The sequence below is a fragment of the Crocodylus siamensis genome, chromosome 7, assembly GCF_052110815.1.
Source record: "Crocodylus siamensis isolate JL-2025a chromosome 7, ASM5211081v1, whole genome shotgun sequence".
NCBI lineage: Eukaryota > Metazoa > Chordata > Crocodylia > Crocodylidae > Crocodylus > Crocodylus siamensis.
Window position 1 is genome coordinate 84,187,420 of NC_143401.1, and position 13,882 is coordinate 84,201,301.

Genomic DNA, 13,882 nt, shown 5'->3' on the forward strand with positions numbered 1-13,882 from the left:
TTTGCAACTGATGGAGATTATGTTCTCAAAAATCTCCCCTCCCACTCCAAATAGTTGCTTACCTTGTCTTTTTATTAAGTCTAGGGAGGTAAAAAGAAATAAGTACAAATTCTTTGGAATTAGAAACTGTTATTAGCTTTAAAATATGCAAGTAACATGCAACAGAAAAATTATTACTGTTAACAAATGAAGCAGTTATTTCCTTTCATAATAATGAACAAAATCAAAAAGCAAGCTGAATTCCCATTAGAATTTGGCTTTAGTATAAAAGTGTAAGTCATACGCAATATTCTCTAGAGTTTTTTTTTTTCCTATTAAATTTATTTGGTTTGCCTTTATGTATTCACTTCAGCACACTGCACACATTCAACATAGCTGAAGATTCTCAGAAACCTTTACATTTTATATGCTTTGGTATTTTATACTGTACTAGGGGTAACGTGACCGGAATACCATTTGTAAGGATCTGAAAGCTGCTGAGAAACTTTGTTTAATACTGAAGGGCTTGGGTTTTTCCATGTGTTGTACCATCAGGCAAAAGGCTGCGCTCTCACTTTCTGGTGGTATTTTTTGGGTAAGTAAAAATAAAGTGGAAAAAAAGCTTTACTGTAGTAAACATGGAACCAAATGTTCAGAATGAGGAAGTGACACCACAAGCATCCAAAGAGCCAGAATACAAATTAAATCACCGATGGGAGATGTACAAAACCTTGCTGTAAAGATCAACTGACATTAGAATATTTTAATTATACTAACCAAAAATATATACCCAAAAATGTGTATTATACATGTACTTTAAAAAGCAAACAAACAACTGTGTTCCATGAGAATCCACAATGTAACCATTAGCAAAATGCACCTACTGTAGCAACAGAAGCAAATTTTGGCTGCATTAGGGCTATAGGTACTTACTACTAAGAAAATGAGAAACAACTTGCATTAAAAGTTGAAGCCAGAAGGAAGTTACAGTGGTCACAGAGAAACAAATCTATAAAACCTCATCCCATCCAATTCCCACTGATTTCAGTAGATGAAAATGGAGTGCAGGTCATAGGTCTTGACTCTGCCTGTTGGATTTTGCTCTCATAAGCTTCAAATAGTCTTTACATACATCTGCATTTTCTCACAAGGCAGTAGCCACTAGGCCACACTAAAATCTACATAATTACTAAATTGAAATGTTATTTGATATCTTTGTTCCCTGAATCTTTTACATAAGTTATATGAAGGCTGAACCAACTGCAACAAACTTCTGGCATTTTCTACAGCAAAAAGTCATTTTACCTCTATCAAAAGAAAACTCCTTCAACAGAGGCTTGAGAAAAGGTTTTATAAAATCTCAGTATTACGCTTACAGTTAAGTAGTAAGAAATTGGTTCCGGTAACTCGTTTTAGTAAATACAAACAGCTAGATGTCATTTGTACTAAAGCAGCTTAGGACTAAAATTCACATTTTGTTTTTAAAAGATGGAACAACAGTTGTTTTAAGAAAAGCAGATTATTCCCATTTCTCAACAAGTCCTTACTTTAAATCAGAACACACTGCCTTGATGGACACTAGATGTCTGATAGCCAAATGAAACAGCAGAGATGGAGGGGCAGAAATAATAGTTTGCATGCCACAAATATGCTTCACTGGTCACTTATATTTGGCAAGTGTACAATTAGGCTGATTTACAAAGGTTGAAATAGTGTCCTTCCAATTACGTGGACCAAACAGTGGTGCTGAGCTTTTCAACATTCTCAATTTTCTTGAAGTGAAACAAGGAGGCAGTAATCCAAATCCAAGAGCTCTGGGCTGACAGAAGAGGCTGTCATTGACTTTCTGATTCTTGCTCCATCATCTGTGACTAGGGAAATACTGGGAGTTCTTCAAATCTGTTTTTCAGCAGGTCAGCCGCAACACTGACAGCAGATCAACTGCGGAAAGACAAAACAAAATACCCTCACGCACACGCACAAAAGTTTAAACAGACGATTTTCTAGTTTCACACTGCTACAAGTGTGAAAAAATAGACAGGTTAACGTTCTTTTCAAAAGAAAAGAAACAAATTAAGAACACACAAACACCTTTCATTGCTTTTTAAAAAACACCCCAAAGTTTTGTATTTTGTGGATTCATTCTATTGATGACAATTAGGAAGGTAAAATGGGAGAGGTGGCAACACGGTAATGGAAGTTACCCAGCTCCATTTGTAAATAATAATACCCACCTCCACAACCCGAAAAACTGAGCTTTAAATATGACCCAACCTTCTGACCATGGAGATGCTTTCATTAAATAATTAATTCTATTTTACCTCATTTGACACAAGTGCTGTATCTGAAGCCAGAGTTTAGGAGCTCTGAATTTACAGAAATTATAACATATTTTTTGTGTCTTTTAGAGGAGACTTAGGGAACACCTCCCCATCCCCACCAAAAAATTTTAGGGGTGCACCGATAGAGATTTTTTGGGCAGATACCGATGGCCAATTTTTAAGGAGCCATGTCGGCCGATATCAATCCGATTCCAATATGCAGCTGGGGAGCTTGGAGACCAGTGTCATGCTAGCAAGTCTGTTGTGGGGGAAGGGGTTGGGAAGGAGTAGGGGGGGCAGATCGAGGACCCTATGGTGTGGGAGGGAGTGGGGCTAGGGGCAAGCACTTCTCAGCCAGGGCAGGATAGGGCACAGGATAGAGCTGTGAATGGCTCATCCAGGGGGTGTAGGGAGGGCGTGGCAGCTCCCATCACTGCAAGCAACCCGGGAGGGCATGGGGGTGTGCGCCCCCACATCTATCTGTGCATGGGGTGAGGGCGGGCTGCCACTATGGGCTGAGGCCAGGGCAGCGCTGGGTTCTTATCAGTGGAGGCTGGGCCAGGCTGTGCTCAGGGTGGGCAGTGGTGACTCGGGGGGGAGGGGGGACTGCAGCCACTCCAAAATTTGCCGTAGCCCACCCCCTCCCCATAGCCCCACTTCCAGAACTGCTGCCACCTGCCCCATGGGCAGCCCAGCCCAGCCCCCCCTTCCTTCCCCCCAGGAAGAACCCAGTGCCGTTCTGGCCCCCACCCACAATGGCAGCCCAATGGGCATGCCCCCCATGCCCTCCTGGGGTGCATGTAGCAGCAGGAGCTGCCCTCCCCCCGCACCCTTCAGACAATCCGTGACTCTGTCCCACACCCCACCATACCCTGGCTGTGCAGCACCTGCCCCTGCCCCACTCCATCCCTCACCACAGGGGTCTCTATCTGCCCCCTACCACACCCCTTCCCTTCCCTCACAACAGAAATACTAGCCAATGCTGCTCTCCAAGCCACCAGGCTGCACTCCTCGTCATGTGCATGCACAATGTATTTATTGGACATATTATTGGCCACATCAAGCAAAAAAAGCCGACTGCCAATACTTTCAATTTTTCCCCTATATCGGTGCCAATCCAATATGGGACCAATGTATCGATTCACCTCTAGAAAATTTATTAAGTTGTCTAGAATATCTATGATGAAATAAATAAAAGGAAAATAGCAGCAATTCAGATGCCACCATTACAGTAGAGTAATTAGGAGTGGATGAGAGGGGCACGAACCCCTGGATGCTGACTTTGGGGAAGATTTTGGCACCCTCCTAACTGACAGAGTCTACACCACACTACTGCTGATTTATGAACAAGAGCCAGGGCATCCAGAGCATGTGCAGGCAGCACCACCAGCAGCTGGAGACTCATTACAACTCCTGTGCCTCTCCTGCAGGGTTTGCCCAGGACATAAACCCTGCTTGTTATACTACTGCATCACTAAAACTATTTAGGAGACAAAAAATTACACCTGCAAGTGCCAACTATATAAAGCACCTTATAAAAAAAAAAGATTATATCTTGACATCATTTTCTATTTCAATTGAGCTATACTTCTGTGCTTCTGGAAATCACATTATTATTATTCTCAGATAGCATAGGTTCAGGACTTTATTCCTTAAACCATGAGAAATCCACATCTTGTAGACCCTGCAGCATCACAGTTATTCCAAATATATACTTTACAATGTATTACACTCCATTCATAAGCAATCATAATTCATAACCCAGACTTTTCCAAAAGATAGATTCAGGAATCGAAAATACCTACCAACATCCCACATATTTTAAAAAATAAAAGCTTTATGATTTTATGGAACCTTTTCCTTTGCTCAGTCTACCTCTTAACAAAGGAACAGAAAAAGGAGGCTCTTCTTCCAGATCCCACAGAGAGAAAAGACCTGCGTCCACACTGCATTGATTGAGTTTTATCTATTTCACATATTAAGACTTAACAAAACCTTAAAAGCTCTGAAACTTAAAAATACTGCAGAAATGCGATTGTTCTCACTAGCCTAAGAAAATCCTAACTTTTCTTCCCACGGAAGGATTTCTTGAAGGTGCTTTATATTGTGTAAGCAAAGCCTTTTGTTATTGCAGAAAAAAAAATCAAGGGAAGACATGGAATATTGTTACTTTTTTTTTTTTTTTTTTTAAAAGGGCCAAAATATTCTGCCAGGCAGGACACTTGGACTTTAACCGTGGTCTCGTGATTACTGACTATCCAAGGGCTGGAATACCTCCTAATAGATCCTAAAGCGATTACATCTGTTCCTGCACTCCTGACTGACTTGTGTTCGTTAGGCTACAATATCCCAACCTCACATGCTCTTTCCTTTGCACGGAGCTTGATGTCCATTAGCTGAAGCTCAGACATCAGAGACTGTGTATTTGTTGTAGGATGATTTGCCACTAAACAAGGCAAAAACATGGGTATTCAGAACCATTTCAGTAATTTTTTTAGTTCATAAGGACAACCATTTAAGAGGCAAAAGTAGAGAAAGCAACTCTACAATTACAATAACTTGATGTGTTCCATATAGCATCTAAACAACTGATAAGCAATTGTGTGGCTAAGCAGTAGTTTCAAGTCCAGTTTTTCATTTTATTCTGCTACACTTACAAAAAAAAAAAAAAAAAAAGAGAGAAAAAAGAAAAGAAGTGCAGTTGATCAACTATGACATTTCAGCAAAACAGAACAGCACTGACATTAGGCCAGCGTAGTATGCCCATCAGCAATCATTTATAGTGGCTATCTGATACTCTGAGTACTAGAAGTGTTCCATTAAAAAAACCTATTATTAGGATTGTACAAGCAGCACTTCAGGCACATGGAATACTCCTGAACATTCAGATACTCTCCCTGAGCATTGAATCCCCTGAGCCTGAGGAATCAAAAATTTTTTCTAGACTTTCCAGAAAGTCAGTAAGTTTTTTCTTTGTTTTGTAATATTTTCATATTCCTAATGGTCACTAACTGAAAACGAGATCAAAGCAATTGCCACTGAACACAAGTGTGATTTCACTGAGTCACACAACCAAGAGAGAAAAATAAGCTCTCTACTTTATTGATTTCTGCAGCTGTTACTGTCTTGGTTGCTTTAAGTCCAACAATTAGCACAAAACCCCCAAAACTAAACAGCAGAACACTAAACAATATGGTGCCTGACTGGAATCCAACCTCTACCTCATACCTTGTGCATAGCGGGAGAAATTCTCAGACTGAGGACACTCAACTGGAAAACTTAATTTTTAGATATGCTTTGTACTAGAGATACATCTTTATACACAATGCGTGCATCTACATGTGCACATTTACTGCGCAGTAACCTAAATTACTGTGCAGTATGGGCACGCAACTACACGTGTCCACCAGTACTGCACAAAAATGTAACGACTTATACCGACTTGGGTATAAATTTGCTACCTGCATCATGCACACATGTAGACACCTTACTGTGCAGTAATACTGCGTGTGTGGGCTGACTTCAGTCCACACACAGCGTTACTGCGCTGTAACACCTGCCGTGTACATGCCGGCCTAAACCCTCTAAATTCACAGTAATTTACTGTGCAGTAAATTTAACGCACAGTAAATGTACATGTAGACACACCCAATATAAAGTGTATTTTATATCTTCTTTTTGAAGGTATTTAAATTTTCCCAGGAGTCTAATTTATGCTGCAATTCTCAAAGCTCTGTAGTGTAACTAGCCAAATTAGTCTACTGTATAAAAAAATACAGAAAATGGTCAAGTATGTAAAACTTTTATACAATAGCCTGAGTTCAATGTTTTACAGTTTACTCCAGCAGAATACTTAGAGCATTTCACATTTAAGATTTTATGCATTTGCCCAGGCAGGGAACCTTTTTAAAAGGAAAGTCATTCAGCTTTCCCCAACTCCCCAGCAAAGACACACTTTAACAGTGGGTGGAATATCGCTATAGCTATAACTACAATTTGTACACTGCAGTGACACTGAACAGTTGGGACTGCTTTTCAATTTACTGCATTATACAAAGAATTTCCCCATGACCACTGTCACTATAAAGCAGGTTCCACTAATTATATTTAGATATTCGCTATGCAACTGTGGTGGGAAAGAACATTGGGGGGAAAAATAGAGCTCACGTCAGGCTGATTCTTGCTCTCAGCTATAGCAAAAGCTCTGGTCTAATCTACCCTTTTGAAGGGCAGAAGGAAGAAGCAAAATGTATGCATAAACCTAGAAATTACTTTTTACAGTATTTGAAAGAAATTGTCTAACTCTCTGCTTCACACTGTAGGTTTTAGAGAAAAGAGGAGTGTAAGTTATCTCTGGTACCAGTCTCACTAAATTATGCTGGGATAATTATGGGAAATAATATTAGAACAATCTTACAAAGTCAGATATCCTTACATCAGTGTTGTGGCTGTTCGGGACTGATGTTCATAGTTCTGTATATCTCTTTGAGAAGCAGCAAGGCAGTATCTTCAGATTCCCTGTGAACAGAAAAGGCTTGTTAATTATTTATAAATCAACTTTATTTCTTCAGAGACACACCTCACCTTAACCTACAGCACATCTGGTATTTGTAGAAAGATACACACGCAACATGATCTTCCTGATCACTGAGGCTCATAACCTCTCGCACTGGACTTGTCAAGTCACAATTTGCCTCTCATCCAGGCTTTCATTTCCATTCTTTCCTCTTGATCCCCACTGTTAACAGGGCTGGTGTCTTACCTTGTGTGACAGTTAGAGCAATTAAGTCGTTCCTGTCCTCACTACGTCACCTCTCCTTTAATATGCTGCAACTAAAAATCTTCTTCATTATCATATCCACCACTTCAATATTATTCTTCTGCTTGAATTCCTCCATTTTGGCATCCCATCGCAGTTGCTGTACTAAAGTTTCTACTCCAGCACATACCCAGCCAATATCTCATCTCTCAAGCCTTCAACCTGTATTTTTCCATTTTTTTACCCCAAAGTCAGAATTCAGAATATCCTTCCCAAGTCTCTGAAGAAACCTCTCCTTATGGGCAGGCACCACACTTATACTTTCGTGATATGCTATCAGGCCCAATCAGAACATTATACATGCATATGTTACATAATTGTATAAAATAATCATTCTCCTGCCCAAACCAAGAACAATTCAAATGGCATAGTATCTCATTACATTTCTCTCCTCCTCCTTAATCATAGGCTGTTACAGAACCTCATCGTATACTCTGAGGGCTAAGGCCTCTCCCCAAGAAACTTATTTGTCTGTAAGATGTTACACACATCTATGGCTATTACACAATAAAAATGAAATGTTCAATTTAAAATATACGTTTTAAAATCAAATATGTAAATATTGTACAGTGAATGGCAAACATGCTTTTCCAATTGCCACTGATGGCTATAACGAGCATGACAAGAGCCTTAATGTAAAGCTACCACACAATTCCACAAAGAGGACAATGCGAATTCTTGGGTTATTAGCCACTGCACTGCTCTTACTCAGATTATGCAAAAAAATAACAAATTTTTAGGCAGGTAACTATAACTACAGACTGCCACCTTGTGGCAAATAAATACTACTGCTTAGAATAAAGATAACACAGACAAGATGCTGCATGTCCTTGAAGAAGAAAATCACTACTATGGGAATTTATCATCAATTACTCAGGGGAAATCCAATGACTAGAGGCAAATAGTTGATACTGCTCATAGACACAATGACTGGAGCATCAATCTGAATATCCCATCTGCTGTCAGCAATTGATTTACCATGCGTTAAAATCAGGGATGCCAAATTCATCTGGCCCTGTTGGGCAGACGAATGGCACAGGATCGACTCATGGGCTGGATCAGACTGTGCCCCTCCCATGCCTGTTCCACCACAGGCAGCATCCACTAGGTTAGTCAAGCACACTGGCCCAAGTGAGCGCTGCAGGCAGCACACACCCCAGATGCTGCATGTAGGGATGGTCAGGCACAGCAAGAGGGGCAGTACCAGGGGCTGGATTATGGGGCTCTGTGGGCTGGATCCAGCCCTAGGCAGTATATTTAACTTTAAGAGTCCCTGTTATAAACATTAAGAGACCCAATAAAGTTTGATTTCAAGCTTCCTGCTTTATTTTTTTAACTGCTTATTTTATTTTCCAGAAGCACTCTGGCACATGCTAGTAAGCACCTACTTGTGTCTGTGACTGTAAAAAAAAAAAAATCACAAAGCCAGTTTTCTTTATCAAAGAGGAAAAACAAATTGGAAATAGCTCTTATAGTTTCCTTTTGTTGAGTCAAGTATCAACTGGCCTTTGCAACAAGATGCTGTCATTTGGTTTCTTAAGATCAGATGCTGCTCATTTTATACAGAAGCTGTGTTTATGTAGTTTATGTACCATCTGAAAATAAACAGGCAATGGGATGATACCACATATATGGAAGATTTATGCATCTTACTGCACAATTATAAGATGCACAAAGTGAGCAACTAAGAATGTGTAAGAGAAAAAAAAACAGATTGATAGCTTTCTTAATAGTGTATTGCATGGCTGATTATATGCTGATATTGAAATCTGCTCATTTTATATTCATGTGCCATAAACAGTTTTGATGGCAATATGAGCAACAATGGCACATAAGTGATGAGTTATAAAACAAGATCTACCATGACAATGTTTCTTTTAATTTTTATTGTTGTTGTTGAACTCTCATGAGTGTCACTATCCCCTATTTAATTCCCACGCACAATAAGTTTTGGTGCTCTACTGTCATTTCTTCAGGAAGAGTTATCTGAAAAAAAAGTAGTTATCAAAACATTCACAGTACTCTCATTTTGCCTGGAAAATGATCATTGTTGCAAGCATGTGTTGTGTGTATCCAGTTCAGAACAGGGGTCAAGTGAAGGCAAAGCATCCTACTGGAGAAAGGAATATAAATTGTTTTTGTGGTAAAAGCTGTTCACATTTCAGAAAAAAAAAAATCATGGTGCTATGTAGATGGCTGCATGTACTTTTGAGAGTGACCTTCAATGATAACCTTGGGTGTGGGGGCAGGAATTAAAGGATTGGATGTTTTCAAAGCAACAATACCATACACACACCAAAAATATCATGACAAACTCTAGGTAGAATAGACTGAAAACACTATCTGCAAGATAGGTCAGTCTATAAATGAAAGTTTGCAGCCACAGAAACTTAAGATATCCAGAAAGGGAACCCTATTAAAGAGCTAACTCTTTAAATAAAGAATTAAAAGAATTCCTAACTTAGCAGGGGTTAAAAAGGGATAAATTACAAAAAAAGAAAAATGAAATCAGATTTCAGGCCAGGAGACTTAGATGGACCAAGAATGTTTTCAGAGAGATGGGCTAGGCGGCCTAAAGTAGGTCTTCCAATTTCTAACTGGTTCAAGTAGTGTGTACAAATTCCATGTGAATGCACGCAGGCAATATTTAAATCAGAAGTCTGAGATTTAAAAAACAGTCCAGCATTCCCCTGATAAGGTGCTTATTAACATGACTTTGAAATTGCAGGTCAGACAGAAAAAACTGAGGTGTTTATGCTCTTGGAGATAGCTTGATTTAGCATACCACTCAAAAACAGCAAAAAAGTTACATATCCATTTACAAGGCTTTTACTCAGCTTTACATTAGAAGCCAAGGAATATTTCATATCGAGTTGGTGATGAGATCTTGCCAAAAATAGGAAGAAGATAGTGGCAGAAGGCGTCTTTAAACAGAAGAACAGATTTTATTCTGATTTATGCTGAGTAGAAAGTCTATCCCTCTGGAATAAAACTTCCTAATGCTAAAAATTCATAGGCCGTGTCCATACGAGTGCAGCTGTGAAGTATGTGGCCCAACAGATCCACCTGCAGCACAACATACTGCACATTCAGGTGTTTCCTGCACTGCTACCTTGCAGCATACGAGGTTTATTTGATCTTGAGACATACCAGGGCCAAAAAACTCACGTGAAAAAAAACTGGGTGGCAGCGCACACTGCCCAAAAATGGAGCCTAACCAGCTTGAGTCACATTCCAGCTGCTGTCCAGACTCCTAGCGGCAGGATCACCCTGGCTGCAGCTCCCCGAGGCCCCCAGGTAAGGTTGCTGAGACCAGCACAGTATTGGCCCCAGACTCCTCTACCCCACCTGGGTTAACCAGTCACAGGCCAAAGGGCATGGCACAGGTGTTCCCCAGGAACACACAGCAGTGGCACAAGGTGTGCCACCGCTTCTTGTCCCCGGGGAAACAAACGTCCACGCTGACATGGCCATATGCACTAAAATCCCTGCCTCACCACATAACAAGCAAGGAAGTCACTGGAATGGTTTTCCTTTCCATCATGATTCAAAACTGGAAGAGAAAATATTTCTCCCAAAGAGGACACTTGACCTACATCACATATTTGTTATTTGCTTTAGACATTTACATATGGTCCCAATTACTGTAACCCTGATCACTGGATAATATTCAATCTCCTTATCCTCCTAACACCTTTGGGTGGCAGGAAAATGGTTTTTCAGCACAAGGAATTAAGGTGGCGAGACTAAGGGTAATATTTTCAAAAATATTAGATCCTATATCACTTAAACACATTTCAAGAGTCCCTTTGGTTTTCATTTAAAAAAAAAAAAGAACTGGGCTTCAGGGCTTGCTCAAGATCACACAAATGGCCTCCCAAGTTCTAGGCTACCATCATAGCCACTGGAACATTCACTTTCAGGACACTTCATAGTACAGTGCTGTGTCAAAGATAACCCAGTTTTACCTCAGTTCTGACATGAACTAGCAATATAAATTACTTATTTTCTGCTTGCTATTGTTTCTAGCTTGCACCTAATATGTTCTTTATAACACTTCACTAAGCCCCATTCTGAAGAACAACAGGCAAAATATATTTCTGTCAAAAGATAATGAGAAATGAAGTGTATGTGCATGGTATTTTGGGGATCCTACAAGATGCTGTTATTAAAAATACTCGGAACAGAACGTATTAAAGAGTTAAAACTGTAATTGCACTGGGAAAGCAATTTTTATGGATATGTGGAAGTGAATATTTAATTCTTACCAATAACACAGGTGACTCTGTAGAGCAAAAAGGTATTCATTGAAGCTTTCTATTGGTTTTTCTTGCAAAACATAATCAATACGGCGTCCTCCATTTAGCATTCCAACCTTCACAGATAAATCCTCATCCTTCAAAAGTTCTGGACTTTCGGTGATCTTTTCAACTACAATTCAAGAAGTAGTAACATTTCAGCTAGTCACAAGGACAATCATGCCTGACTGCTCAGTTCTTTCGCTATCAACAATTATCGCAATCAAGCAGCAAACAGATCAATGTCCATATGGAATGATATTGAGATTAAGTCCACAGAGTATATATACCTGAAAAAACAAATTATTGCAGTCTGTGTCCCCCAGCAGTAATGACCATCATCAGTTTTGCCTACATGAAACTAAGGAACTGTTTGCTCATTCTGCACAGATATAAACTCAATACACGCTGGTAAATGAATACCTGCCACACAAGTCACAGCAGGCAGGAAACAAGCTCTTTGTCTCTCAAAAGACTAACATCTCTGTCTAAGTAATACTCCTACAGTATTCATCTCTGTTTCTGCACATATACCCAATACTTAATTTTTGTCCTAATCAAAAAAGCAGAAACTCTCTAGATGTGAAATACTTGTTTGTGTTCATTTTGTTTAGACTACAGCTGGGAAGATCCATCAGAAAAGGCTTTTAGTGTAAAGTGTTAAATATATGTATAGGACAAGGAAATACCATAGCAAACATGAAAAGTTAGGTTTCCCTAACAAGATTGGGATATAACAACTCAAGGACATAAGGTTTAACCGTTTAACAACTGTTTGATATTAATAAGCTAACAGCACACTAGTGGAATGCCAGCCTACCTTCTACCACTTGTTTTTCTTCTTCTTCTTTAATCTGATTAGCTACTTTCTCCAGTTCTGCTTGCAGCTGAGTTGAGGAGGTGTGAGCACGAGCAAAATCATTAAGTGTCTGCCAGGCACTCTTCAATGAACTAATAAAGCCTTGTTTCAGATCAGCTCCCATTCGAGAAAGAGAGTCTTTCAGCTCTAAAAAGATGACCGTACCAAAAAGATTTAGTTAGTGCCCTGCTAAAAACAAAAAAGTTTCAAATACAAAAAATCCCTCTACTGTCCAAAGACACCCATGTTTTTGGCAGATATATGCCCATCACGCTGTCAATATAATCTTTTACCATTTAAAAGAAATTGGAAAATATTCTCTCCATGAAATCATTCTTTTGCCACTTATAATTTTTCTAAATAAAAAGTTAAAGAGAAGTATGTGCTAAGTTCTATTAAGAGTTGAGAACCAAAGAAGGGAGACTTCTTCCCCAGTTTGCTTCTAACTCTTGCATTTGTAATATAAAAAGTTTGAATGTGCAAGAGTTTAAGTCCGAAGTTGTGATCCAAATCGTAGTCTCCAGCCACTTAAAGTCTCAATGTGTGCCTCCCTAGTGTAGCCTGAAAGCTCCCTACATGCCTGTAGCATCAGTTCTACACAAGCATAGAGCCGTTCTAGTCTGAGTAGCTAATTCCCACCCAAACCCACTGGCACCAAGAACTAGACAGAACAACGCCTAGACCTCAGAGAGGGCCAATATGATAGGCAGGCTCAGAACTCATGCCTAAAACTCATCAACAGGACTGGGCTTTGTACAACATGTAAGCTGTCATTCAGCAGTCACCAGGGAAAGAAGAGAAGGAAGGAGGTGATGTTGCTGCCCAGCTTCTATATCAGGGGCAGGCAATTATTTTGGACAGAGGGCCACTTTTTATGGCAAGCCATCGAGGGCCACATGACAGGCAGCCAGGGGCAAATAAATATTAATTTTCTAATTTTTTTAGGGGCCCCACAGGCTGGACAGAATGGTCTGGCAGGCCGCATCTGACCCGCAGGCCGCATTTTGCCCACCCCTGTTCTATAGTGTTTTAATGACTAGAGTACTTGCCCAGGAAGACAGAGTCCTGGTTCCAATTTTCAGGTTTTCAAAAAATATTAGTGATTATGGATGCTTGAGACTCTTTAAATAGGTGTAATTTCAGAATAATCAGAACCTGCCCTTTGCAATTATGCATCTTCAGAAGAATGTCAAATTAGGCACTCCCCCGGTGTGCATCTCCACCTTCGCAGCCCCCCAAAATATCACCAGTCCTTTCAGAAGTGGCCTAAAGCATTTGTTACATTAGAAGATTGTAGAAAACATATATAGGTAGGTAGGCAGGTAATCTGGACTTTTTTTTTTTTAATTTACCAAGATGAAGTCTTTTTCTGCCTTTGTGATGTGGAATGAGAACTGGTTTTACATCCGAGTGTGGAATAATCATAGGTTCTAACCTGTAAGCTACTGGGTCAAGCTGTAAACAAAAGGAAAATCAGAATCAAAGATAAAAAATTGTAAATGTACTCAAAATTTTAGTTAAATGTCAGTATAAAAAACCCCAACCTGTTAACTATTAGCAAAGATAAAAATTTGTGAATTCTGTTCTACTTCAGTTTCATACTTAG

The 13,882-nt window shown here is 39.7% G+C and overlaps 1 protein-coding gene across 1 annotated transcript in view; it reads right to left on the reverse strand.

Annotated features, from left to right (window-relative positions):
- Window positions 1-727: 727 nt before the first annotated feature.
- SEC23IP (SEC23 interacting protein) overlaps window positions 728-13,882 on the reverse strand; it is a 43,052-nt gene continuing 29,897 nt past the window's right edge. The window contains exons 15-19 of the mRNA XM_090058550.1: window positions 13,629-13,731; window positions 12,238-12,423; window positions 11,388-11,550; window positions 6,736-6,818; window positions 728-1,920 (exon numbers count right to left, since the gene is read on the reverse strand). Coding sequence (XP_089914676.1) covers window positions 6,737-6,818; window positions 11,388-11,550; window positions 12,238-12,423; window positions 13,629-13,731 — 534 coding nt within the window. The 3' untranslated portion in view covers window positions 728-1,920; window position 6,736. The remainder of the gene's footprint in view (window positions 1,921-6,735; window positions 6,819-11,387; window positions 11,551-12,237; window positions 12,424-13,628; window positions 13,732-13,882) is intronic.